The sequence below is a fragment of the Aythya fuligula genome, chromosome 12 (assembly GCF_009819795.1).
Source record: "Aythya fuligula isolate bAytFul2 chromosome 12, bAytFul2.pri, whole genome shotgun sequence".
In the NCBI taxonomy this organism is placed as follows: Eukaryota; Metazoa; Chordata; class Aves; order Anseriformes; family Anatidae; genus Aythya; species Aythya fuligula.
Genome location: NC_045570.1, coordinates 17261423 through 17286959, shown reverse-complemented (window position 1 = coordinate 17286959; position 25537 = coordinate 17261423). Strand labels below are relative to the sequence as shown.

General features: G+C 35.1%; 1 protein-coding gene across 1 annotated transcript in view; it reads right to left on the bottom strand.

Moving 5' to 3' along the window:
- CDH13 (cadherin 13) overlaps nucleotides 1–25537 on the bottom strand; it is a 482496-nt gene that overhangs the window by 246939 nt on the left and 210020 nt on the right. Inside the window, exon 5 of the mRNA XM_032195360.1 lies at nucleotides 8591–8743. Coding sequence (XP_032051251.1) covers nucleotides 8591–8743 — 153 coding nt within the window. The remainder of the gene's footprint in view (nucleotides 1–8590; nucleotides 8744–25537) is intronic.

Sequence of the window (25537 nt, the reverse complement as noted above, 5' to 3'; positions counted from 1 at the left end):
TGTTTGTCTTGTTCCAACCAAAAAAAGAATACTCCCATTTTTCCTCTAGACTGCACCTTTGCAAACACGAGTGTAAACAGGTATGTCTGAATACACAGCAGAGAAAATGGGCAAATGCTACAGCATTGGGGTACACAAAGTGTGTGTGTGTGTGTGTGTGTGTGTGCTGGGGGAGGGGGGGGGGGGGCGGTACAGATCTAAGCTGCAGGAGCTCACCTAGTCCTTCTCTCCACTCCACACAGAGTTGAGGGGCCCTGGCCAGAGATACAGCATGTCAGCAGTCCCTGAAAAAGTGCTGCCACATCCATCGCTGCATGAGGCTGCAAACAATAATCTGTGTTTGCAAAGCAATGCACACTCCTTCCCTTTGCTGTAGGAAAACATAAGGTTCGGAGAAATAGCAGTGGTGCCTTTCCAGGTATTTATGCCAAGTACTTCTAGGCTCACCTAGAACAGTGAGCCTTCTGCAAGAACTTTTGACAGTTGCTATAATACAAGTAGACAAGGAAAAGAAACAAACAGATCATACTAAAGAGTGAAGCAGTATCATGATGACTTTTAAATGCCTTACAACGCAATTAATAGAAACTGGCAAAAATGGTTTCACAGACTATTAACATTACATGACAAAAATATTATTAGTCTCCTCTTGTGTAACTGAACACATCATTATTCTTTTCAGGAATGGCGTTCTATTTCCAAGCAGTAGTCATAAAAAAAAAAAAAAGGGGGGGGCAAATAAACAAAACCAAACATGAAACCAAAATTTGTCTCATTTGTTACTGTTTCAGTAAACTCCAATCATTCTTTATTTCTTACTGCTGTGCATTTCCACCTCCTACTCTTCAATAAGAAAACACTAATTTTGCCTGATGTTTGGAATTTGAGTTATTTTTAGCATGGAGATCCAAGCCCACTACCTTCTCTTTGCAGTTATAGGGTATAAACAAACCTTTGCTGATTTTTCCCTTTAGACTTCATTCTGTTCCTCCTACAAATGGCATGACAGTGCTGTTGAACAGCAGGAATGACAAAGCCATGCAAGCAGTTAGATCTAAGAATAAAGCATATGCCCTCTAACAAAACCAACTGTTGACTTTTGTGTGCTTTCCACAATAAGTGATATGAGGATGCCAGTGATTTCTGAAATGAATCACAGTACCCTGCTGATATCTCATAACATTTAGATCTGCAGTATGTATTGAATAGACTATTTACAGTAAAAATGAACAAGATATGGTAAATTGGAGAGTTTATACAAAATAAATATCTTATTCCCCCAAGACAAAATGGCAGAATATACATAAAAACAACATGAATTTTAACTAGACTTTCTGTCAGGTTTTCATTTCATCCAATAAAAAAATAATAATAAAATTGTGAAGAAAGGAGATATTCTCAGTATCTTGACATCCCACTTACATCCCAGCTGTGTAAGCAACTATTTAAATCTTAGTTTTACAAAATATGATTCTGTGTAAAATGTATATGCACAAATACTTGATGTATGCACACAGTTATGATGATCACCTTGTTTTTCATTTTAGTGAACAACAAATGCCAAAAGTTCCCAATTAAATCAGGAGTCTGCCCATACAGATCTCACTGAATGATGTAGTCTGCTGCTGGGTTTTCTCAGTGTTGCATTTTCAAGTTAAATGAAAGTAAAATTTCCTAAAGCACAATCTTTCATTTTAGAATCTCTCTCTCTATAATAAAGGTTAAAAAAATATGAATTATATTAAAAAAATAATAATGCAAATTTTCCTCAAGTTTAGGGCATTCTCTCTACATGTCTTCTTTGTCTAAATCCATTTGATACAGAAGAACAGGACACACCATTTTTTGACTAATTCATCACTCTTACTTTTTAGATGAAAAGTATTTTTTTAGGTTGACAGATTAATTTACTTCAGTCTCTTCTAATACAAGTGAAAGCAGTGCTAAGTCCTGAGCAATCATGTCAGAAGCAAAGACCAATACTAGTTCAGTACTGTGAGAATGAAGAACAAGTTCCATAAGATGTATAGTCCTCTGTAATATAATGCCATTTTAGGGGCTGAATACTTTTTTAGCAAATACAGAAGCCAACAGCAGATCTTTAATAAGGCAAAGAGACAAACAGGCAGAGACTCAAATCAAGCACCATAAATCCATGGAGCTCCACAAACTGCAGAACTTTCATTGCCACAAGCACACTAGTACAACCTAGCCCACTGCCAACAGTGGTGAAACTTCGCTGCTCTGAAACTTTGGGCTGTAGTGAAAGCTCTAGAAAGAAGCATGAACACAGGGCAACATTTTGCCCAAGGCAGACCTTCAACTTCCTTCATTCTTCAAGAAGTAGAAGGGATTCTGATATAAAAGCAGAGTTGATTTCTTCTTCCTACATGAAAATGCCTATACTGGAATAATAGTAGTGTAACTGAGCTTCAATTGTGAATTGATCAATTTCTAATGGTAATTTGGAAGCTAAGCCAACACAGGTTTTTAGAAATTGCAGCCTGTGACTGCTAAGTGAACACAAGTGCAAGTGCTGAGATGTAAATCTCTGCAAAGTTAAGATTATCATGCCTACCTCAGGATACAGAGCAGCCTGCAGTCCCTTCATGTGTAGCTATGAAAGAAGGAATTCAATGTTTTTCAAGATGCAGCCCCCTTTTTTTTTTATTTATTTTATTTATTTTTTTTTTTTAATTTTTATTTTTTTCCCTAAGATCCTACCTAGAGAAATTCTTATTTCTAGCATTCACAGTGATGAATTTTCCTCTTCTGTACAGAGCTGATCAGCTTGCTTACTGAAGAATCCACATAGGGACAGCTAAACTTCAAGCAGTGCTGCCTGGTAACAACCTAATGGCACTTTCTCAGCCAGTGTTCATTTCCCTTTCTGTAGTTTGACTATGAAATTAGTTCAAAACTGTCATCTCTGAGTTTACTCGCAACACGTGAACACTTTGCTGAATATACACATACAAGCATATTATAAACTTATATTTTTTCTTTATATTGACATCTTATGAACTCTTTATGTATACTTATATAATGTAAGCTACAGAGATCATTTTCACTTCCAGAATTTTTAGCTGTATGTCAGTTGATCTAACTAGAGCCTATTTATACAAATAAGTTTCTAGCTAATTAATAATCAAATTCAATAGCTACACAAGAACTGCTCCATTTTATTATTATTTTTTTTTCCAAGTGAAATCTTTTCTTATTGCCAAATGATCAAGATTCTTCCCTGACAAGTTTGTACTCTGCCACGATTCCATGTTTTTTGGATGTAACACGTGTAGTTTGGGAGCACCATTATATTATTATGTTTTCTCTGTGTATCATTTACGTTTTAATTAAGTCAAACACATTTGACTGAAATTTACATCCCCACAAGACCAAAACCCTTCCTCCCATGGAATGCTGAGTGCCTTCTCCTTTTCAGGAAATTACTGGGAGATGACGGAGGTCTGACCTTTCCCAGCAATAATTGGTTTCAGCTCAAGACAGAGCAGATCACTTAAATTTCATACAATTCTGCCAGTACAGATAACCAAGATAAAAACATAGTTTAGACCTGTCTTGAAATTAGAAGCAAATCTGTGGTTTTCATTCTCAAAGGGAGAGAGAAACACACTTGTGTGCGCTATCTATCTCCATGCTGCATATTGCAGAGATTCAGTATCAGGGTATGTTAAATCATTCTGAAAAGGGTGTGGCTGCAGTATACTCAACTTAAACACAAGACAAACTCATTTTTCTGTACACGATAAATTACAGTTGTTTACTTCTAGGTTTTTATACCGCTTTCATTATATGCAAAAATACATTCAAGTACTTGAACATCTTTGTCAGAAAATACTCCTAGGCACCTGACTGAGCCAGTTTTCCTCAAACCTCTGAAGCATTTCCATTTTTTTGTTCCTTATAAAGCACAGAAATAGAATCCAGTAGGACTGCAAGCATCTCTGTAAATGTTTGTCTCAGTCACAGAAATAGCAGTCTCATGTAACTTGAACTGATGCAGTTCATGCTAAAGATTTGGTTGCTGTTCATTGGTCTGAATCCTTCAGCCTGTTCTCAGTCTACTTGTTATCCAATGTATAGAAACAGTAATACATAGGGAATAGTCCTAATTTACTTTTCAGTACTGTTAACATAACTTTTCTGAATATCTCAGTCTAACAGTTGCAAGGCATCCTTTCATAGAAGTGTGATGTGTCATTATATATATAAAAAAAAAAAAAAGCTGAAAACTGATTTCTCACCTCTGCTTGTGAAGTATTTTCTAAAGCAAATAAAGCTCTTCACTTAAAAAAATAATTAAAACTAACTCTTCATTAACAGTTCAAATTACTTATGTAAATTTGTTCACAGCTCTAATTTGCACACTGTCGCTGAATGGTTTTATCAAACTTCATTTTGTGTTTGCAAAGGATCGCTTTCTGATCGTTTCCCTTCCACACACCCTGCAGTTATGAAAAAGCCCACCAATGATGGCACCATCCTTTAGCATCTTGACACCTGACTGAAAGCCAACCATTGACTAGATGGCACATTGCCACTGATGCTTAACAGGACTGGATTTTACTGTTGCAAGGATCACATGGTGATGGAAAGTGATAGGAAATGAGTTTATACAGCTTCAGTCTTTGTCCTGTACTTGGACATACCTAGGAAAGAAGGAATGCCTAACCAAAATCTCATATATGAACTGTAAAAACATTAATGGATTCCTATCCCTATATCTTTTGGACATATCCAACCTTTGAATAAAGACCCAAACATAGTTCTTTATCTAGTTCTTCTTAGTAATTTTTGTCACCTCAATCATGGTAATCTGCTTGTACTTTCATGCAAGCACTTTGCCTGTGAACATATAGTATTTGTGCAAATGTGAGGCTTGGAAAAACTCCACATTTTCAATTAACAAGTTACCCCATAACCTCTGTTTCTCAGCCAGTCTTCACTGGCTTCATATTTGAACCTTTGTTTCCCAATTCACTAGCCTTTTCTTTCAATGCTTAACACAGCTAGACTTCCAAATTCATTGGAATCCTTCAGTTCTGTCGTCAGACATTAGCATGACTGAATTCTTTTGATATTGCCTAAAGATGCAGCTGAAAGTCAATAAAATTCCTGTACTTTTGGAATCAGAAAAGACAGCAGAACTGAAGTGTGCCAGGAATTTCCCGGACTATTAGAAATTTTTGGACGTACCTCAGTGATTTGAACCAGAAAATACATCCTCCCTAAATTTCTGTATTTGTTTTAAATACCTGCAATTTTTAATATTAGATAAACAATCTTACATTCCCTGAAATTTCCAACCAGTTTTATTCATTCAAGTCTTGATAGAAAACTAAGGACATTATTTTTGATAGCATATTTGTAAACGGAATGCCTTTTTCTTATATTAAGTAGGGGCTCTATGTGACATGCTTGTCTCAACAAACCAGAAATAATTCAATAATATAACTATAGTCTGCCTAAGTCCTTTCTTCAGACCATTATTTAGTAGTTGCACCAACAGGCAATTAACCCTAAAATAAAACTACTCAGTGTAAATCCATTCCTTTCTCTGATCCATTTCTCTGATTCCAAAAGAAAAAGAATTTCCACAAACTTTTCTAAAACAATTTATCTTAGCTGGCATAGTAACATCCTTACATCCTCTTATCCTCTTGCACTTCCTCATAAAGAGCTTTCATTTAAAATTGCTGCTAGCAGACATTCTCCAGCCTTTAAGAAGGCACCCCACAAAGCTAAAGGGACAAACATACCAGAAGAATCTACCAATTTCCACTGGCAAATAGGATTTCATTACCATGATTTCATATACATGAGAAAAAAAAAATTACTTATGGCTAATTTCACTGTAGTGGCTTTTGGACTTCTGCTGTCACATCCAGCCTCCTCTGATAGTTTCATTTTCTCAACAGAAATCAGCACATTTTCAAAGATGCAAGTGGTTGGGTCATATTTGCTATGACAATTAATTACCCTTGACATTAATATTTCAGTGGAATTTCATATCCTTGTCCACTTTTGAACAACTTGACTAATTTCATTAAAAATAATAATAATAATAATAATAAATGAATCAAATAAGTCTGTATTGGGAAGGGAGCTAGAGGCTCAGGTCGTTAATGCATCTGCCTTCTATTCCTCTCCCAGCTTTAATTTCTTCTGCTATTAAAGAAGTAAACTCTTCTCAACACACAAGTACCATGCAACTCAGCTGTAGCAGATAGACTTTAGCAGGCCCCAACTCTCAGATTTTTCACTCTTTGAAATTTTTTCTATCCTTTACTAAAAATAAAATAATTGAAACAAACAGTGGAAAGTGGCAATTAACTCAGACAATCAATGGTTTTCTGAGTGGAATTCAGTTGCCGTATAATTTAATCACTTTTCTCTTGTAATGAATTATCATAGGAAAAAGTCCTACAAGCTTTTCAATATTCCTCCAGGATAAACAAGACAGCAAAAACTACTCTTGAACCTTCAATGGTAGAAAGAACAACATTTTTTGTAATAGATTAAATACCCTTAGATCATTTATAGTGCTTTGTGGTACGTGGATGTGTAAAAGCTGCAAAGTTCTATGAAATACTGTGATCACCAAAGCTCAATTTTGTGCCCTATTAACATCTGCTTTAATTCTCATCCCTTGAGTGTATATGCACTAAGAATAGGAAATAAATCAGTGCTAATACACAGCAGCCTTCTGTGTAGCTGGAATGATTCAAACAAATTTAATTTTTTCATCCTTGCCCCATCACTGATTACTTACTTGATAGTAAGATGGCTTGCAAAGAACTTGCACTTTTTCATGGAGATCTATTCTTTTCTTCTTTGCCTTTTGCTTTGAAATAAATCTTTCAGGAAATCAATACTTTGTGGGTAGGGGAAGGAAGTTAAATTTTTTTTTCAAAAAACTTGACAAAAATCAGTCTTTTTGGTAATTCATCTTTCAATGTATCAAGGAAATCAAGGAGAAAATCCCACTGCCTTCCTGACACCATGAAACATCTTTATTGGAAAACAACAGGCTGGATTCAAAGACAGACTAAATCAAGTTGAGGGTTCTCCTTCTGCAGAACTTTTCAGCTACATTTTGCACAACAGGATGCCAGTGAGCATGCTGAGCAGAGTGCTATATAACAGGTTAGGAAGCACTACAACCTATTAGGATATACATTTGCATTGCTCTGGATAATCTGCTACACTGCACTATTTGTATATAATTTGCATTGCTTCAAAAAGACTTCTCTAGGGAAATGTTTTTTGTCTTAATTTAAGTGTATGCTTTGCCAGATCAGATAGGAGGGCCATTTGTGGTTTGATGCATTAGGCTGAAAAGACTACTATGATTTTCCAGTAAAAAAAAAAAATCAAGGTTTATACTCAATACATTAAGGTAGAAAGCCACTATGATAAAATAGGAAACAGCTGGAAAATGAAGATGAGGAACAGTATTATAAAGAGAAACTGCAACATTTCTCTTTTAAGAAAGACAGCAGTGGCTACCATAAATCCTATGCAAGTGGTTAACATACATTTCACTGTAAACCCAGATGAGAAATAGATGTTTAAGTGTTGAAAATCAACATATGGTACATTTTAGCAATGCTTTTTGGGCAAGCATGACTAGTCATCAAACTAGTAAACTCTTCCAGAGTAGGAGAGAAACAGCACTGAAAGCAAAAGTAGTAATTACTACACAGCAGAAGACAAAACTAAGAGGCTGGGGACAGCAATCAGAAATGTCAGCAGACCCCAAGCCCCTCATAGGCTGGAGCAGTACACACTCCCTTCTGCATGATGATACAGAGATCAGATCTGCTATGCTGGGGCAGAAGTGGCAATGAACAAATCTACTGAGCATTTTGAATCCAGCTTCTCATCTATATTGAAATGCCAAGACACAATTTAACTGAGTGCACATTTCCAGAGTGAGATAAAAAACATGAATTGACAGATCCTCTATTTATACTACGCAATTCAAGACATCATGATGCAGTTATTTTACAGATTTCCAAGATCACTTGCTGTATTTCAGTGAGGAGAAACATTGCTTTTATTGACAAGGAAAGGAATCCTTTATAAAATCTTTGTTGAAGACACGTTTGACAATGTATCTGCTGACATTAACAGGATCTTCTGCAGCTCAATTAAAAATATCCATTACTACAAAATAGAGATGAATAGTATATTCCATTGACAACTTGACAACCAAAAGTAGAAAGTATAACCAGATAGTACCTCAGAGGCAACTTCCCAAAATGACTTCTTTTGTCCAAACATAATTTTGTATTCACAAATCATATGCGTACGTGAATTTCAGACAGTAGTTCTACTGAAGAAAAGTGACAGAAATACATGCAGAAAGCAGAGCAGAGTTTTGATTGCATGTAAAAAGACACACATTTACGATTTCCAAAGGATAAACGGTTCTTCTGGAAATTTTTTAGCATGGTGTCTCACAGTTTAGGCTTCAGTAACTGCAGTCTTTTTCAACAGCTAATACGCATTCAAAAGTATGTATTACCAACAGAGAGGCAAAGACCCTATTGCTATGAGTACTCACCTCATAATTGGCAATTGCTTCTCTGTCAAGGGCTCGGGTCACAGAGACATCCCCACTGATCTCGTTGATTCTAAAAATTCCTTTTGGGTCTTGATCTACTCCCTTACCAGAGAGTCGAAACTTTGCTCCCTCAGTCCCTTCACTCCTGATGACCTGCATGGCAGAAAACAAGAAGTTACAGGCCACATTATAAAAATAAAATAAAATAAAATAAAATAAAATAAAATAAAATAAAATAAAATAAAATAAAATAAAATAAAATAAAATAAAATAAAATAAAATAAAATAAAATAAAATAAAATAAAATAAAATAAAATAAAATAAAATAAAATAAAATATCATTCTAAACCCACATAAGCAATTTCAATCTTTATCCTAATGTTGAGGCACATTCCCAGCCAACAATATGAAAATATAAAATATGGTTTCAGTCATTCAGAAAACACTGCAATTCTTGTGTTAAACCATGGAAAAGCTAGTCAGGTCCTTAGACAGTTGCTATCTTATCTTCACTGTCTTCTATTTCACTACTTAAAATTTCTATTATTCCGTTGCTACTGTATTCACTCCATGTCTAGCATTTGACATTTTATTTAATTCTTTTTCTTTTTTTTTTTTCCCATTTAAATTGATAAACTAGCTGCGAACAAATCCTACAAGTGAAAAAAAAAAAAAAAGACATTCCACCAAATGGCATAAAGCATACTTATTTCACAACCCTTATCATATCAGATAGCCATCACACATTATTTTCCAATTAGTCATCCCTTTTTATTAGCAATCTTAGTAATTTCAAAATAGATGACTTTGGGGATTTTTTCCCCCCTTTCTCATTCTCATCTATACTCTTCCTTTCCCAGGATTTTAAACCAAGGAAAAATCTCCTCACAGAAATATCTGGGTATCCTGCCCAGAACTCTGCTTAGTCACACAGTTGGAATTCCTCCACTTTCCAAATGCATGAATACTTATATACATATGCGTGTAGTGAAAACTCCTGGTTACCATCACTATCTTGTTTCCCATATGAAAAAATCCCTAAAAATCCAATTTCAAGGCTGTCTTACATTACTGACAGTAGCATATGTAAACTTGCATAGCTACACAATGTTTCTTATAAACTACATGCTTTGCAAATTTGTACTTGCACACCAGAATCTAGAAGGATTATAAATTAATCTTGCCCTTTAAGGCTGACAATCTCGCCAAGCCATTCTTTCCCACTGCTGTTTCATGTTCTTTTGTTTCTAGAAATTTTATATTGTTAATGTTTCCGCAGAAACATTAAGTCAAGTATTTATATGCTAGTCTAAATCACAGCTCAGGAATCGGAAGGAACAAGGGGCATTAGAAATCTGGACCTGTGCCAATTTTGCAATAATCAATATGCGGGGTGTTTAATAATGTCCCTGAGAAAATACACACTTGTTGCCCTATTGCTGTGGGTTCAGCAACACCGGTAAGCAGATTACTGAGCAGGGAGATTTTGACTAAACTCCATAATCATTATTCCTTTATTTTAATTGAGGAAAAAAATAGCCACAAGTTATGAAATAGAAAACCAGCATTTTCAGAGATAAAGTTTCAACTTTCAAACCCTTTGGGAAATAGAGAAATTTCAAAGTAAAAAATTGTTTCACTTTTTTATCCCCTTCCTCCTCCTAGTCAGAAATGCTAATTGATTAAATTTTCTCCTTGTGTATATTTGAGCATGTCATGACAAAACACAGAGGCAGACAACACTGCAAGTGACAAAAGGGCAAACTAACTTTGTGCTTCAGGTTCTGTGATGAAGCTAAAACTTAATGGCTGAAAGCTACCCAATATTCAATACATATTTTGACCAATCTCTGGTTTTGCTCGTTTGTTACATCAGGTTTAAAAGTATGGTTTTCTATTTCCTTATTATGCTTATGATTTTGCAGTGTCATGACCACTGCTGACTTTTGTAGGGAAAAGCTGAATTGCTTGTCCTTTGTCCTGATTTCTGAGACTTCTTTTAATAAGTGCTCCTTTACATATAATATAAGAAGAGTGGTTTGAAAGGCACCATTTCAGCCACAGACCAGCACAAAAATCTAATTCAGAGATGTTTGCACAAGAGTCCTATCCCACCACAGCGGTCTAACATTTCCTAACTGTTCATCACAAATTTGAGACATAGGATAGGCCAAAACCCCAGCTGCAAGGAGCCATAGAAAGAAAGCACAACAACTCATGGACATTACTGATATTCTGCAAGGGAATTTATAAGACAAATTCCAGATAATTATGTACAGATCCTTCTTCACACTAGATAGAAAGGCAGAAGAGTAATAATAATAGCAGTAAGAAGCATCCCTACAAGCCTGACTGGAGGGAAAACTTACTCTTTCCTCCAAATCTGACAAAGACCTTAATCTTGAATTTGCTAGCAATATATCCCAATGTGGTACCTGAAAGATTTGTTCCCCCTGGAGCTACATTGCATCCCATATCTCATCCCAACCTTAACTGCAACCATTCCTCAGCATACAGTGTACGGGGTCAGTGAAGTTACCAGAAAGCAGAGGTGGTTTTTTTTTTTTTTTTTTTTGTCTAAATGACAGGATGTGTCCGCTGAACCTTTTTAAAGCTTCAGGAAGCAGGCACAGTCCTGATTCAAGCATGTGCAGAGGCTTCTCTCCTATCTATTTAGTCAGTTAGGCATCTAGTTATTGCACAGCAACTCATGCTTGATGGAGTATTAAGAAACCCAGGTTAGAGATGCTCCATATACCACTGCATCACTTGCTCTGATGCAACGGTGGTAATTTAAAAAGTAATTTTCAGTATGATATTTTTGAAATGTTTAATTAGCCACAAGAGGGAGCTACATACTCCCAGGAATGTAAAGAAGAACATTAACATCTCCTAATTAAGAAGCTTATATAATGGCTGCATAGTTCAAAGAAAGTGCATTTCCCAGTTCACACTAAGCTCAGTACAATGAAAAGTTTAATACAAATCAGGCTTAATTTGCCATATGGTTTGGTGCTTCAGCAAGAGCAAGGAAGAAAGAACAGGAGGATTGTCTGACATCTCCTCTGGCAAGACTGCTATTCTGAATGCCATCTAAAACACAGCACTGTTGGTATGAAAATTTCCTAGGTTACAACATATTACACAACAATGCTCTCCCAATCTACAGGCAAGGCCAAATTATTTCTGCTGGAATGTTTGCTTTGGGACGTTGTTTCTACATTTCTAAAAAAGCTCAGTTTCCACAGTTGCTACCACCTACAGACAGAAATGTTTATCTCCAGGTTTTGTTTTTTTTTTTTTTTTTGTTGTTGTTGTTGTTGGTTTTTTTTTTTTTTCACAGCTTTAGGACCTTCAGTGCTTCAGTGCAGGTTCTAATATTGAAAACATCTGCACCGTATGACAGTAGCTATGTGTTGCATATAAAACCTCTTAATTCAAGGATGACGAGAATGCCTCTCACTCCTAATGCCTCACCATTAGAAGTGTTCACAGTCAGGCTGGGTGGGGCTTTGAGCAACCTGGGTTAGTGCCTGTGGCAGGGTGTTGGACTAGCTGATCTTCAAAGGTCCCTTCTAAACCAAACCAACATGGGCAGATGGGGTAGACAGAATAATTGCTTACCAAACATCCCATAATAATACAGACTTGTGAAGGCTACTTCCTCCCCCAGGACCCAAAGAACAGCACAGATGCACTTAGATATGCCTCATTTCCCCACCTCAACAAGGGTTAACAGCATTTTCCCATGTGAAGGGTGCACTGGAGAATAAACATACTGAAAACTGACATGATCCACACTAGCCTTGTCAGAACCCCTTCTATAGCACTGAAGACAGAACAGCATTCTTTTTGAAAAATCAAAACAAAATAAAAAAAGGCAGAGATGAGTATAGGGCTCAACTAAGAGACACTTTCAAGAAAACAGAGCGTTACTTAGCTGACGGGATCTGTTTTTGCTGAACCATAGCCAAAACATATTTACCAAGTGTTGTTTTCCACCTGACATTATGTATCCCTTCCAGCTAAACTCATTTCAGCATTCTGATCCCCCTATTGTTACAGGTACACCACAACAGTAAACCAGTGTTCTCAAGAGAAGAAGAGAAATAGAAGTACAAAAACCACACTACCCCCAGAGACACTTTACAGTTCTGCAGCCGTAGTAATTGCGTCCTTAACAGCACCATCTGAGTTCACCAGCCTCAGTAGGTGTTTGCTGCAATCAGTTCTGTAATTTCTTAGTTCTTGGCACTGTCTGAATTAGAAGTACAATATATTAGTTTCAATTTTAATTCGAAAATGATTGCCACCTTCAGAGAGGTACATTTGGTTCCAGTCCTAATACTTTTCACTTTGGAGTGTTAAACTGCCTCCAGCATGTTTTCTAGTTTTGTGTTTTTTTTGGTTGGTTTTCATGGTCATGTTTTTCTCACCTTCTCCTTCTTCTAGGAAGCAAAATTATCCATGGAATATTTAGCACTGAACTATTTTTTTCTTTAATCACTGTACTCCAGAAGAGCAAAACCATGGTTTAAGGCCCATTGTTTAGACAACACACAAATATTCGAACAGACACTTCCTGTCCTGCCATACCGAAAACCACTCTTTACAGCTGGAGGCTCCTTCTGCTCTGTGCTCTGACTCAAATAATCTTTCAATCAAGACAAATGCAAAACATTTTTATCATTATGCAACCCCCCTAACCTACAGAACCTTCTTCTATATCTACTACTTCACTACTATAAGATAAACATACAAAAACTGTTGTTTTAAAGCAATTCAAATAAATTTGCTGGATTTAATAATTTATTAGTTTATTGGTTTTTAATACATGTGTCTTCATTAATTGAGGATCAGATCATCTAGTTTATCTTGGCAACCTAGTTCTGCTCTTTGTCAAAGGGAGACGTATTGGTCAAATCAGACCTTCCCTCTGACTCGGGCCTAAATGCAGAACTCATTCAATACCTGGGTGATGCTAAAGAACTTTCAGGTGATTTATTGACATACCTAAAGGTAACAGAAATTAAGTTTCTCCACATGACTCTGTCCATTGTTCATGATAATTAGGGATAAAACAAACACACTATAAATGACAGCATATATTTTATGTTACACTTTTCTCTTGTTCACAAAGCAAGCCTTGCTGTTAAGGTCCACAATAACTGCCTTTCACAATCACCAAACTTAAAAAATAATTATTAGCTGAAATGCATCTGAACAAATACCTATTCAGTATGTTCTCCGAGAAACAAGCTAGGTTGGTGTAGACTAGCCTGAACAATATTTGCAAAACTCAAGTAAACAGCAGAATGAGCCATCAGCAATTAAAGATGCTCATGTAATACAGTAGCGGAGGCAATATTACAGCCCTGAATTTCAAAATAGTTCCAGATCAGGTTTCAGTCACCAGTCTATGTGCGAGGCAAGATTTTCAAAGCTGTATAAATCTTCTAGACCATGCACTGTAACCCCGACGCTTAAAACAGCATATCAGCTAATCACTCAAATTCTAATATTTGTGCTTGCACTAGAGCAGCACTTTTGAAACCACAAGCAGGGAATGAAAAAGGAAATGTGACCAGCCATGGGAATACACAACACGGACCCAACCTCCAGTGATAACTGAAGTAGGAAAACAGTCAAGGTGAAGGTTTTGGTTTGTAAGCTGGAGAAAACAACAGCAAACAGTGCTTCTGTATCATCATCTACAAAATATTGGCTTGATGCTGTTGACAGTCCTAAGTAGAATATATAAATTAGAATATATACATATGTATTTTCTAGAGAAAGCAAGATGTATATGCATATGAAAGATTTAACTCATAAAAGAAAGGCATAATTCAGTTATTTTAACTTCAAAATCCCGTGTCAGGTTCCAAAGACTCAGTTTTAACTGGGAGAAACACATTACCAAAAAATGTTTGGATTTTTGTACTTAAAAGTACAAAGGTGACTATTGGGCAAAAGTACTACTACAAGGCTAGCAATTATTTCTTATTCATACTCGTTTGTATTAGACCTCTTAACACAGAGATTACAGAGAAAAAAAAAGTTCTTCAAACAAGACAACGTATTATTGTAAAATGCATCTGTAAACTGAAGCCTTTTTAATAGCTATATAATTTTTTTGAAGTATTGAGCACTAGGTGTTCAAATACCTCAAACATGGAAAATTTTACACCATCACAGATGCAATGTGGGAATGAAAAAAAAAAACAAACAGAAGTTGAAACTGAAATTAATTGTGAAAATGAAAAATCATACAATGATATTCTCAAGATAACAGCGTTGGTTTTTTTAACATTTTAACTATGAGCTTTGTCATTGAAAACATTACAGGAAGTGTCACATTTAGGAATACCATTGTGAGAATTAAAGTTCGTAGTTTTAACATATTTTTGATGCATGTTTGCAAGACTGATTTGGAGCTACAAATCGTACAAACATTCCTTGCCTGAAGCAATCTAAAAAAATGAATACTCTTATCAGGTAACATATTTAGAACTTCAGGTACATGAAGAAAATAGAACTTGTAGTGCTTGAAATGCAGATGGCATACCTAAATATTTTGTTGCACTGGGGCTGTGCTTCAAGAAGTTACTATACCAACTTATATTTTGTTACAGCAGTGAAAATGCAAGGTTTTAGTCCCTATAACACAAACAATTCCGCTTCTAAAATTTGCGAAGGTTAATAAATTCCACAGATGAAAAATTCAATGTCATATTGTAATGTATAAAAATTATACAGTATATAAACAATCGGTGAAGTAATTTCATCACCAGTGCTCATTTTAAACATTCTTTTTAGAATAGTCAACACAAATAGGACATTTTATCTTCAACCAAAATATATCTTCTCAACATAACGGATTTTGATTGTAATTATGCATAGACTTTTACAAAATTCAGATCAATTTTGTAGCAGGATGCACAAGCACACAAATGAAACACAATCAGTTTATGTATGTGGAAGCCCTGTGTCCCAGTGGTTCCCTTTCATCTGAGGTTCACTGTTGTAGTTCTACACCAATGTAACAATTTACCCTGAAGAATAGCGATAGCACTGGGGCCTGCAGACTTCATCTACCAAATCTGAGGATTTGAACAATATGGACTACTACCAGTAAGCATTTGCTTTCAGACAGAAGTAAATTAAGTCTATGAACATATAATGATTTGTGTTATCTTTTGTAGCAGGTAATCCTTCAACTTCTTTTGCTCTTAATTTATAAAGAGCAAGAAGATGCATTACAAATAATTTTCACTTCCCCTTTTTCCTAAGTAGTAGTTGATTTCAGATAAGTATCTGCAAACTCTAGAATCAGCACACAATAATTTCCTCCTACTGGCAGCACAGAATTTATGAACACAGGTTTTTGTAATCTCAAAGGAGAATTACCTGGAAGTATCGCTTGTCACAGAAGGACTGGTTATTTCTGTGGCTGATTTGGCCTATCAGTAGGCATTTAATAAGCATATTTTAATTAATGCTTAGGTTACTAACTTGTAACACACCCTCTTAGCTGAAAGCATTTGAGGATCACCATATTTTGAGTGACAACTAGCTGAAGAATCTACAAAGCTATAGTTGTTAGGAAAAGTCTGACTGACTACAATACATGAAGAAAATCTCAAAGAATGTCCTTTAAAAAATAATAAAATGATTATTTACATTTATTAAGGGGGTCTATTGCAAACCTATCATTGATCTAAAAAGGCAGAAATGCAGAGACAATGTTTAATGGTTTCTAATTGCAGAAATTCACGACAATGGACAAAATGAATAACATGTAACCAGCACATATGGAGCAGCAAAATCTTCAAGGAATAGGAGAAAAGAGAATATAGTCAATTTACAGTAACTGTTTCCAGGTATTTCACAGTACTGTCTATATCCAGAAAATCATAAGGCTGTCTGATCTAGCACTGGACTGGAATAAACACAGCACCATTTTGGCTGTACCGTGCCCTGGCTAAAATAAACTGCTGATAAGGTCTAGAGAAGTCTGCCCTGGGCTGAATGGGGAATCTTAAAAACAAAACAAAACAAAGCAAAAAACACTAGTCACTTTCTTTCCCTGCAGCTACAATTACTACCCACAGATTGAGCTACAAATGTTATCTTTAGATCCATGCACGCAGCAAAGAAAGAAATCAAGATCTGGATTAAGTGGGAACTTCCAGCCGGGTGGAATAATTGGAATTGCAAAATGAGACACTGAGGTTGCAGAGCCAACCTGAAGAATCGAATAGAAGTAATAAAGTGAGAAAAATGGAGTTGGTGAGAATGATTCACTTAAAAAACAGTCTTGAAAATTAAAATTCATTTTAAGTTGAAGAAATTTGTTGGAAGATTGTGTCTAATTTTATTTTGCTTTAACTAACAACCTGTGGAGTCTAGACTTCTAAGAATACTTTGCGGTTAAGATGAACATAGAGGAATAAGTAGTCTATCAAGAGCATTTAGTTTTTTTAAATTGAAGATATTAAAAAGCAATATTATGATGAAGAGCATTTTAAAAAATTTTGTTCCATTATATGAAGTCAATGTAATACTTCTGGATGCTTTAAGAACCTGCTTAGCACCCAATTCCCATTTGTAGCAAACAACCCACAGATCTAATTATAGATTTTTCTCAGCCACTAGTTCCCTAGGAAACAAATCCATGGCTCATGCCTTGTGCATGGAAGGTCATAGTATAAAGATAAATATTTTTCTGTGTATAGAAACTTATCTAGAGGTCACAGGTCTGCATCTCAGCAGACGATGGTGCTTCTGTCAAGGACAGACAGCAGCTACGTTTGACGGATATCTCAAATATTTAAAACTTTAAACACTTTAATCTGATGAAGCACTTAATGATTTTATTAGTTACAATGCTCTATGGCTCTTTTTACCGTAAACAAAGGATTTAAATTTTCATTTTCTGAACTCATTCCCATTTTTATCAATGGGTCCACCTCACTTTTTATCTTAAATGTTCAACAGCCAGAGGTGAATGCAAAACAGCTGGTATGTAGCTACAACTGATTAGAACTGAAAGGCAGAAATTTAATTTCAAGCCATGAAAGGTAAATATGATTTGAATTTTCAGATATTGACTCAAAGTTAACAGATGTCATCACAAACTATTACAACATTTCTACCTACATGCATGCAAAGCTGCAGTAGTTTTATAAAAAGACGTAAACATTGCTACTCATCTTTTCATCTGATTCTAATGCATAGCCAAAAAAAAAATAAACACAGACAAAGCATAATTCCCAGATATGTGTGAATAAAAACTAAACCCAGATATGTGTGAATATAAAACTTGAACAGAGGTGAAGTAGAATGAATTTGAGGGTGGCAGAGGGAAGCTTTTTCAGATTTATCCTCCTCATTTATAACACAAAAATACTATTCAACTCCATCCTGAGCCATTTACAATGACAGCTTGGAAGTTAAACAGTCTTACTCACACTAGTATAATATTCAGCCTGACTTAAGGTCACATAAAGGCTTTAGGCTAAGTCAAAGTGTCTTCAATCTGTGGAAAATGAGAAGGAAGCCTGCACTGTCAGCACGTCTCAGGTAACATGCAACAATCCATGCCAATCCAAACCCTACTGAGGTCTTGTTCCACTTGTGTCTGTGGACAGGCTGCCACCACGGTCCAAGCCATCAGCTAATACCACAAGCCTGGACAGCTTTGCACCTTAGATCGCAGAATGGTTAGATGGATGCCAAAATATTTGATTCTCAGAAACGTTTTTGGATCCTTACTTTGTTCTTTTAAATGTACATTCTTTCCCACACTTTTTTTTTTATTCCCTCCATTTTTGTTCCTTATTCACTTTTGCAGATGCTACCAACTGTGCTACATTGCCTTTGCTTCTTTAGCTGTAGTAGACTGAATTCTCATTAGCTAAAACTGGAAAAAAAAAATCCATGTGGCTGGTGAAATTGCTACCACAAATTTGCATTTCAAATCTTTTAATGACTGTTAGCCTTAAACTGGTCTTTCACTGCTGAGTGAGGGTTACCCACTTTATTGGGCAAAGCACTGCAGACATGATTACATAGCCAGGGAGCACTTACTCTAATCTGGGCTCTGCACACATCACGTTCATTCAAAAAACAGGCTGGCAGCTTCAGAAAGTGCAGGTTTTTCCAGCAGCATAGCAGGTACCTCACTCACCAAGACCCAGGAAGTCCCATGTTAAGTTTGCTCCCCATTTCTGGGCACTTAATTCCTTCATGCTCTCTACTATCTCTAAAGGACACCCTAACTTTCATGTGTTGGTATTTTCCAGATGGGGCTGAAAAGCATTTTAACAACACCAGTATTTGATTGGCCTACTTTTAATAGTAAAAACATTACCTGAAAGTGGTTTTGCTAGCAGTTTCATAGGTGACTTTGCCTTCAGACTCATTTCAGAACTCGGTGTTCTGAAGTAATTATTTATTTATTTATTTATTTTTGACAGTGACAGTGTCACCAAAGTATGGTAAGACACTCCCTTCAGTCTCCTGTTATCTTTTCAATAAAGTTTGCTCTTCTCCTATTCCTTCCTTCCTCCTATATTCCATGATAAAGACTCAAAATCCTCAATACATTTCAGAAATGTTTTAAACTTACAGTTAAAAAAGCTACCACTAACTTGAGTTCACTTTCTCATTTTAAAGAGGTCAGCTTTTAACTTTACTGATTGCTTGACTCTTGCTAGAATTAGAAACGTAATGCATTAAAACTATGGATTCCAATGCATAAACAACTTGATGGAGTTGTAATTAGTGACAGGGTTACATTAGTCTGTTAAGAAGCTTTCAGATGACTATCCAATAATTGCAATACAGTCTTAAATATATATCACTCTTCATGAAATCATGCTGCGGAATTATGGAATCAATCACGATGAAATTAGCTAAAAAGAACACAATTTCAAAACTAGTCATTGTCAAGATGCAGAACTTCAGACTTTGTTACACTTCTAAAAGCTTGAGGATCTTTAGTCGTGGAACAATTAATCTTCAATAATACTTATGATGCATTGTTGTCTGCCATCTCAGTTATTATCTTCCAGATATATTATTACTGCCTTCAAGAAGTCAGCATTAAAAATTATCTAAGTCTAATGTTCATTCACTGTGCTACAAAGACATACATTTTCAGTGAATAGCAATACCTGGAACACCTTTCTGAAATAAGGCCTCCATATGACAACTCAGAACACTGGACTAACAACAAAAAAACAAATATCCTACCACCACTACCCACCCACCCCACAAAAAAAGAAAAAAAATCCATTCATTGGGAAAAGCTGCCTAATGGGAGGCCAGCAAAGCATCTCTAGCCTGGGAATCAGGCTACTGCATCTCTCTGTTGCTACTGCAACCTGTCCTGTAATCACAGATCTGCACAAATGACTTTTCCAGATCTTTTCGGTCTTAAACAAGAATTGTAATAATATTTCATGAGTACAAGAAGAAATTATATCTCTGAAATCATGATAAAAATAGGCACTATTTATAAGCTTGCACTCTTATATAGCCGAGTCCAATATTCCATTCAAGTTATTCAATGCTGAATTTTCTACTCCCTGGCTGAGAATTTTGAGCTATCATAGGAAATGAAACTTTATTATACACAACTCAGTTTATCAAAAATCTCTTCTTTAAGTAATTTTGTGAATGGTTAGAAAGCAAACAGTCAAAAGAGAAGCTGTTTTTGCTGCACTTATAGACATACAAGAAAACAGCAAGTCCTAAGCTGTGAAAAGTATATCAAAAATCAAAACACAAGCACCCATGAGTGCTCTTTAATGTTATTTTCCCACCTCTCTCTTTTCCTTTATCTGTTTTTTTTTTTTTTTTTATTACTGTAATCCATTATAAAGTTGGTTTCAGTTTGACATTATATGACACACCATAGCCATCCTTATGATGCATGATGCACCTTCATGAACTATTAAAGTTAAGAGAAAATCTCGACTAGTTTCTGACCATTCAGGTCCTCGTTGCTTAGGCTGTGTTTGGAGATATAACATAGAAGTGGCAGTAGCCAGTGCTAACATTAAATACTCAAAAGAAAGCTACTTTGAGAAGTCTGATTGCTTCTAAGGTGAAACAAAGTTAGTTTACTGGAGATTTTTTCCATTCATTCCATAGGAGTTTCATTTCTACCTAACAGTTTTCAATACAAGTTGCTGAGCCTCAAGATGCAATGTGCTAAACGTACAATAATGTAAGGTGGCCGGCTGTTTGTAGAGCACCATTCTGTAACGTTTACATATGTTCTTTGTATGGTGCTTGACAGAAATGCATCATGTCTTTGGAACTGTACTTTTAACAGTTACTGCTAAACTTCCAAACCCCCACAGATGAAGGATATTACACATTACCAGTAATTAACATGGAATCAATATGGTTCCTTTTACTGGCACCCAACAAGAACTTTATCTTCATGTATACATTGTAAAAAGGTCTTCAAGTGTTCATAATTTTTATAAGAGCTCTTTCCAACAAAATCACAGACAATAAAATATTACTGATGTTCATTTGCATCAAGATGCTTCAGCATACCTGATTGGGCACTCCAATACAAAACTATTTAATTCAATTTTGCAACAACACCAATTATTCAAACTTCATTTCCACAGAAAATAATCACTCTAGGTTAGTGTAATAATTCATTCATCAAATTTTATAATTTCCTTCTTAGAAATACTAGAAGCTAAGCCATAAAATTTAATTATGTATAACATCTATATTTTCTGACTCAGCAAGCCAAAAGCTGTCTTCATTCCAACCGAGGATGTCTTTTAGTCTTTTCTCCTATTGACGCTTGTATAAATATGTATGCATAAACACATGCATATGTGTGTACAAAAATTGGTAACTATTCATTATGTAAATATACAGTTCAATGTATGTGTATGCAAACATTAATGTTCTTTCAGTGGTTTCACTTCAGCCTAGAATAGTTGGCAAGAGAAATTACAGTCACCTAAAGGCTTACAGGTACAAGTCAAATACATGCTCGTCATTTGCAGGTACAGATGTGAATCATTACTTCAGTTCATTATACTAAAACAAACTACATATTAATACTTGCTGTACTGCTGGATGAAATGCCTTAAACTTAAAAGAAGTAAAGCAGAAAGCAGCAGCAATGTCTTTTTTGGGTTACCATGGCTTTTGGTCTGTGGAAAAAGGCCCAAATTTGTAACAGGAAATGCAAATACTATTAATTAACCTTCTAACATATGGAGATCTATTAAAATGACAATACTTACCAAGTTTTTCTTAATTATCCAAATTACAACTGACTTTTCCCTAATGGCAAACAAACATTAACCTGCATTCATCTAATGACTCATTTAGAAAGACAACTCCATATATATTTTTTTTAATTTCCTACAGAAATCATTTTTTAAAAATCTAACTGCTTTCAAGGATATTGGAAAGAACTGCACAACTGCTTGCTTTTAGCTTTAACACATGACTGTAAGATTATAAAGATTTATTGATAGCTCTTTGAGAATAAATAACAACCCACAGCAAAAAACATGGTGTTAATTTTGTTGAGTGATTAATTACATTGCATTTGAAGTGTTAGGTGATCTCTTTGATTAAGAAACCTTATGTAAGAATTCACCCAAATCAATATCTTGTTGACCTCCACAAGCAAAAATCACCTCTAAGAGATAACATAGATTCTTCAAAATATTTCCCTGTTTCCAAAGGAATTTGATAAATCAAGATCTTTCTGGTTTCCTCAGCCTCTATTTAAAAAACAAAACAAAACAAAAAACTCATACACAACAAAATGAAGCTATAATTCTCACATCCAATTTGCAAAAAACTCCAACAACAAAAATTAAATGATTAAATGTACCAATTCACAATTTAGTAAAACCTTGAGTAACATTTTATTTTTCTTTAAGAATATACATGTTAAGTTTTGGATGTTATAACCTATAATTATTAGAGACAGGTTTAAACTGAGTTGCTCTGCCTATATATGAAACATTCCCAAAGTTTAAGATGACCTTTATAGGAAGCTCTAAATTGAAACCTGTAAAGTACTCTTCTTTCTTTTGAGAAAACAACTTTCTAAGCAGCCTAACAAGTGTTACTGTTATCATGTACACCACTGTAATAAATAAATAAATAGATTTAAGTCTTTCACCAGCTTCAAAAACATTTTTTGATCACTTATCTCTGTTTTCAATTCATATATGATTGAGCTTTTCAATCTTCTGTGAAACTGAGTCCACCAATATATAGTTTGTGTCTTCTCATAACATATATGCTTACAAAAAAGACAATATTTCATGATATCATAGCCTGCAGACTAGAAATAAAATATCATAAACCATTAATGTAATAATTATATTTTCAGACTCACATCAATGGTTATTAACAAATATTAGCATTCAAGGAGAACCTATATACTACAAATTCTGCTCATGAGTTTGAATTAAAATTATTTTTGAGAGGAAAGAACTGGAAGGTAAATATACACGAAGTCCTATAATAAAAGGTTTGATTTTGCCCAGTGTTTGCCTGAAGCAAAGAATAAAAATAATCTAGGCAATAGAAATAGATTGAATTATTTTTTTAAGGCACCAGTACATTTGATAAATTTGCTAGTGAGTATCAGCCCATGAATTTATCAGTTATCAACAAATAAATCTAAATTATCACTATTATACAATTAAAACTTTTTTTTTTTTTTTTTCAAATGGAAACAAACACATGCACACAAAAACATTCTTAGGCTTTTTAATCCACTTGTAACTAAATGCGTAGAAGACTTTTTTCCCCACCTGTAATAGTATTATCTTTATTATCTTTTCTATGCGTGAAAAATGAGATGATTTCCAGTCACATACAATTACCTATCATAACATTGTTCAATGTCAAAAAAAAGGAGAAAAAAAAAAGATAGATAGATAATGGTAAGATTTTGTGAAAGTTTGAGTAGTTAAATTATTAAACTGTTAGATATGGAAGTTTGGTGGATAATGGCTATGCATTCTACAACTTGCAGAATGTAAATGTAGCGATTAGTATGGAAAAAAAAAAATCAGTTTAACGCTTTAGTTGAGATGGGAGAAAAAAGAAATAGACAAATTAATTCAAGAAGTCTTCATATTCAATAAAGTAGAGCTAGAAAAGTAAAGTAGGATGTTTGTATAAAGTATTCTAAATGTTAGAAAGGAATTTGCACTCATGTAGCAATGAGGTCTTGCCTGTAGCAGGACTTAGAAGTCAAGGAGGTTCTGTTGCATCCACCAGAAGAAGCTAAAGCAATTTTAAACCTGTCTTAAAAAAAAAAAAGCTGTCTAGTAGAGATGAATCTGTTATAGTGTGGCTCTGTGACTTTTAGAGGAACATCAAGATCCAACAGAAAAGCTGTAACAATCTGTGCTCTGGTAACATCTGGCACAACAGGGCCTTGGAGCAGCCTCTAGTGGCTCCAGTCTGTGTGCATGGCTTCCTGGCTCCCATCATCAGAAATACAATGTTGGTGTTTGAATCTGGAAGGTGCTCTGCATTGAGTAAATGTTTTGTGTGTGTGTGTTTGTTTTTTTTGTTGTTGTTGTTGTGTGGTTTTTTTTGTTTGTTTGTTTGTTTGTTTGTTTTTTTGGTAGGTCCTTTAATTAACTAAAATCAACATTCTTTTGCACTATGTGCAACAAATGTAACCCATCTTAAAGTCACGGAACTAAAATAGAAATCAGAGATGTAGGTGTCCAGAACTATTTTAAACTGGCAAAATATAAATATCCCACCAGGACCTTCTCCACCTGTACTGTGGAGTGAGAGGATTCAGCTATGCTGTGCTCTAAGCAGCCACTACTACTCTGGGCCTTGGTTTTGCCTTATTCAAGCAATAGCTGAAACTGCAGCCTTGGGATTACAGCCATAACAGGCCACTGGCTCACAGCTGATACACAGAAAGGAGAATCCACATTTTAAAAGGAAACAGAAGTTAATTTCAAGGCTATTTCCACTTCATACTAACCGCCACTTTCTGATACTGATTTTATTAAGTGATAATCTATAAACACCTTGGCCACATCTGGCTTCAGTTACATGGGTGTAGCTCCAAAATATACCAAGGTTTCATAGACGTTTCTTCAACTGAATGTTAACAAATAGCACAAGCCATAGTTTATCATTTCATATGGGATTAGATTATTTCCATATTTATATGATTTAGAACTAATGAAAGGGTTAACAGTTTCATATGTAATTAATTGTGGTCTCCCTCTATTTAAGTGTAGTTCCAGAACAACTAAAGCATCTAGTGATAACACATACAAAGCATGTTATTCAAATAGCGCACCTGCTTTTATTCTTATTGTCTACTTGATACAGAAACAATCATATTGCACTCTCAGGCAAAACGAACTGAATTTATCTAGAATTTTAGTGAATCTTACAAAATAGAATCAAAATATTTGGAGAGCCTCTGGATAATTTGCTGGTGCATATAACAATGAAGGCACAAGAGCACATCACGCTTCATAAGGAATTCAGAAATAAAGCATATGTGATTTTCTCTTCTAATTTAAGTGAAATGCAGGGCTGGCAAACAAGCTGTAGGGATAAATAATAAGGTAAAACAAACCTTTAGATTAATGAAGCAGGTTAGTTTCCCCAGGATCAGACCTTCTTGTTTAATTTTTACTGAAAATTAAGGCTGCAGGCATATGATCACTTTTCTCAAATACATATATATATATATATAATGATATTAGTAACTATTTGTTTTTCACAAATTAAGCAGCAACACATCATGAAGTTAGACAAAATAATTTAACAAGGTCTACTAATTTTATTAATAATGAAAATCACCTTAATACATATGTTTCTATGGGCACGGTTATTGTGTCTAGGATACAGGAAGATCTGAAAACAGCCCCAGGTTTATCAAATAATATG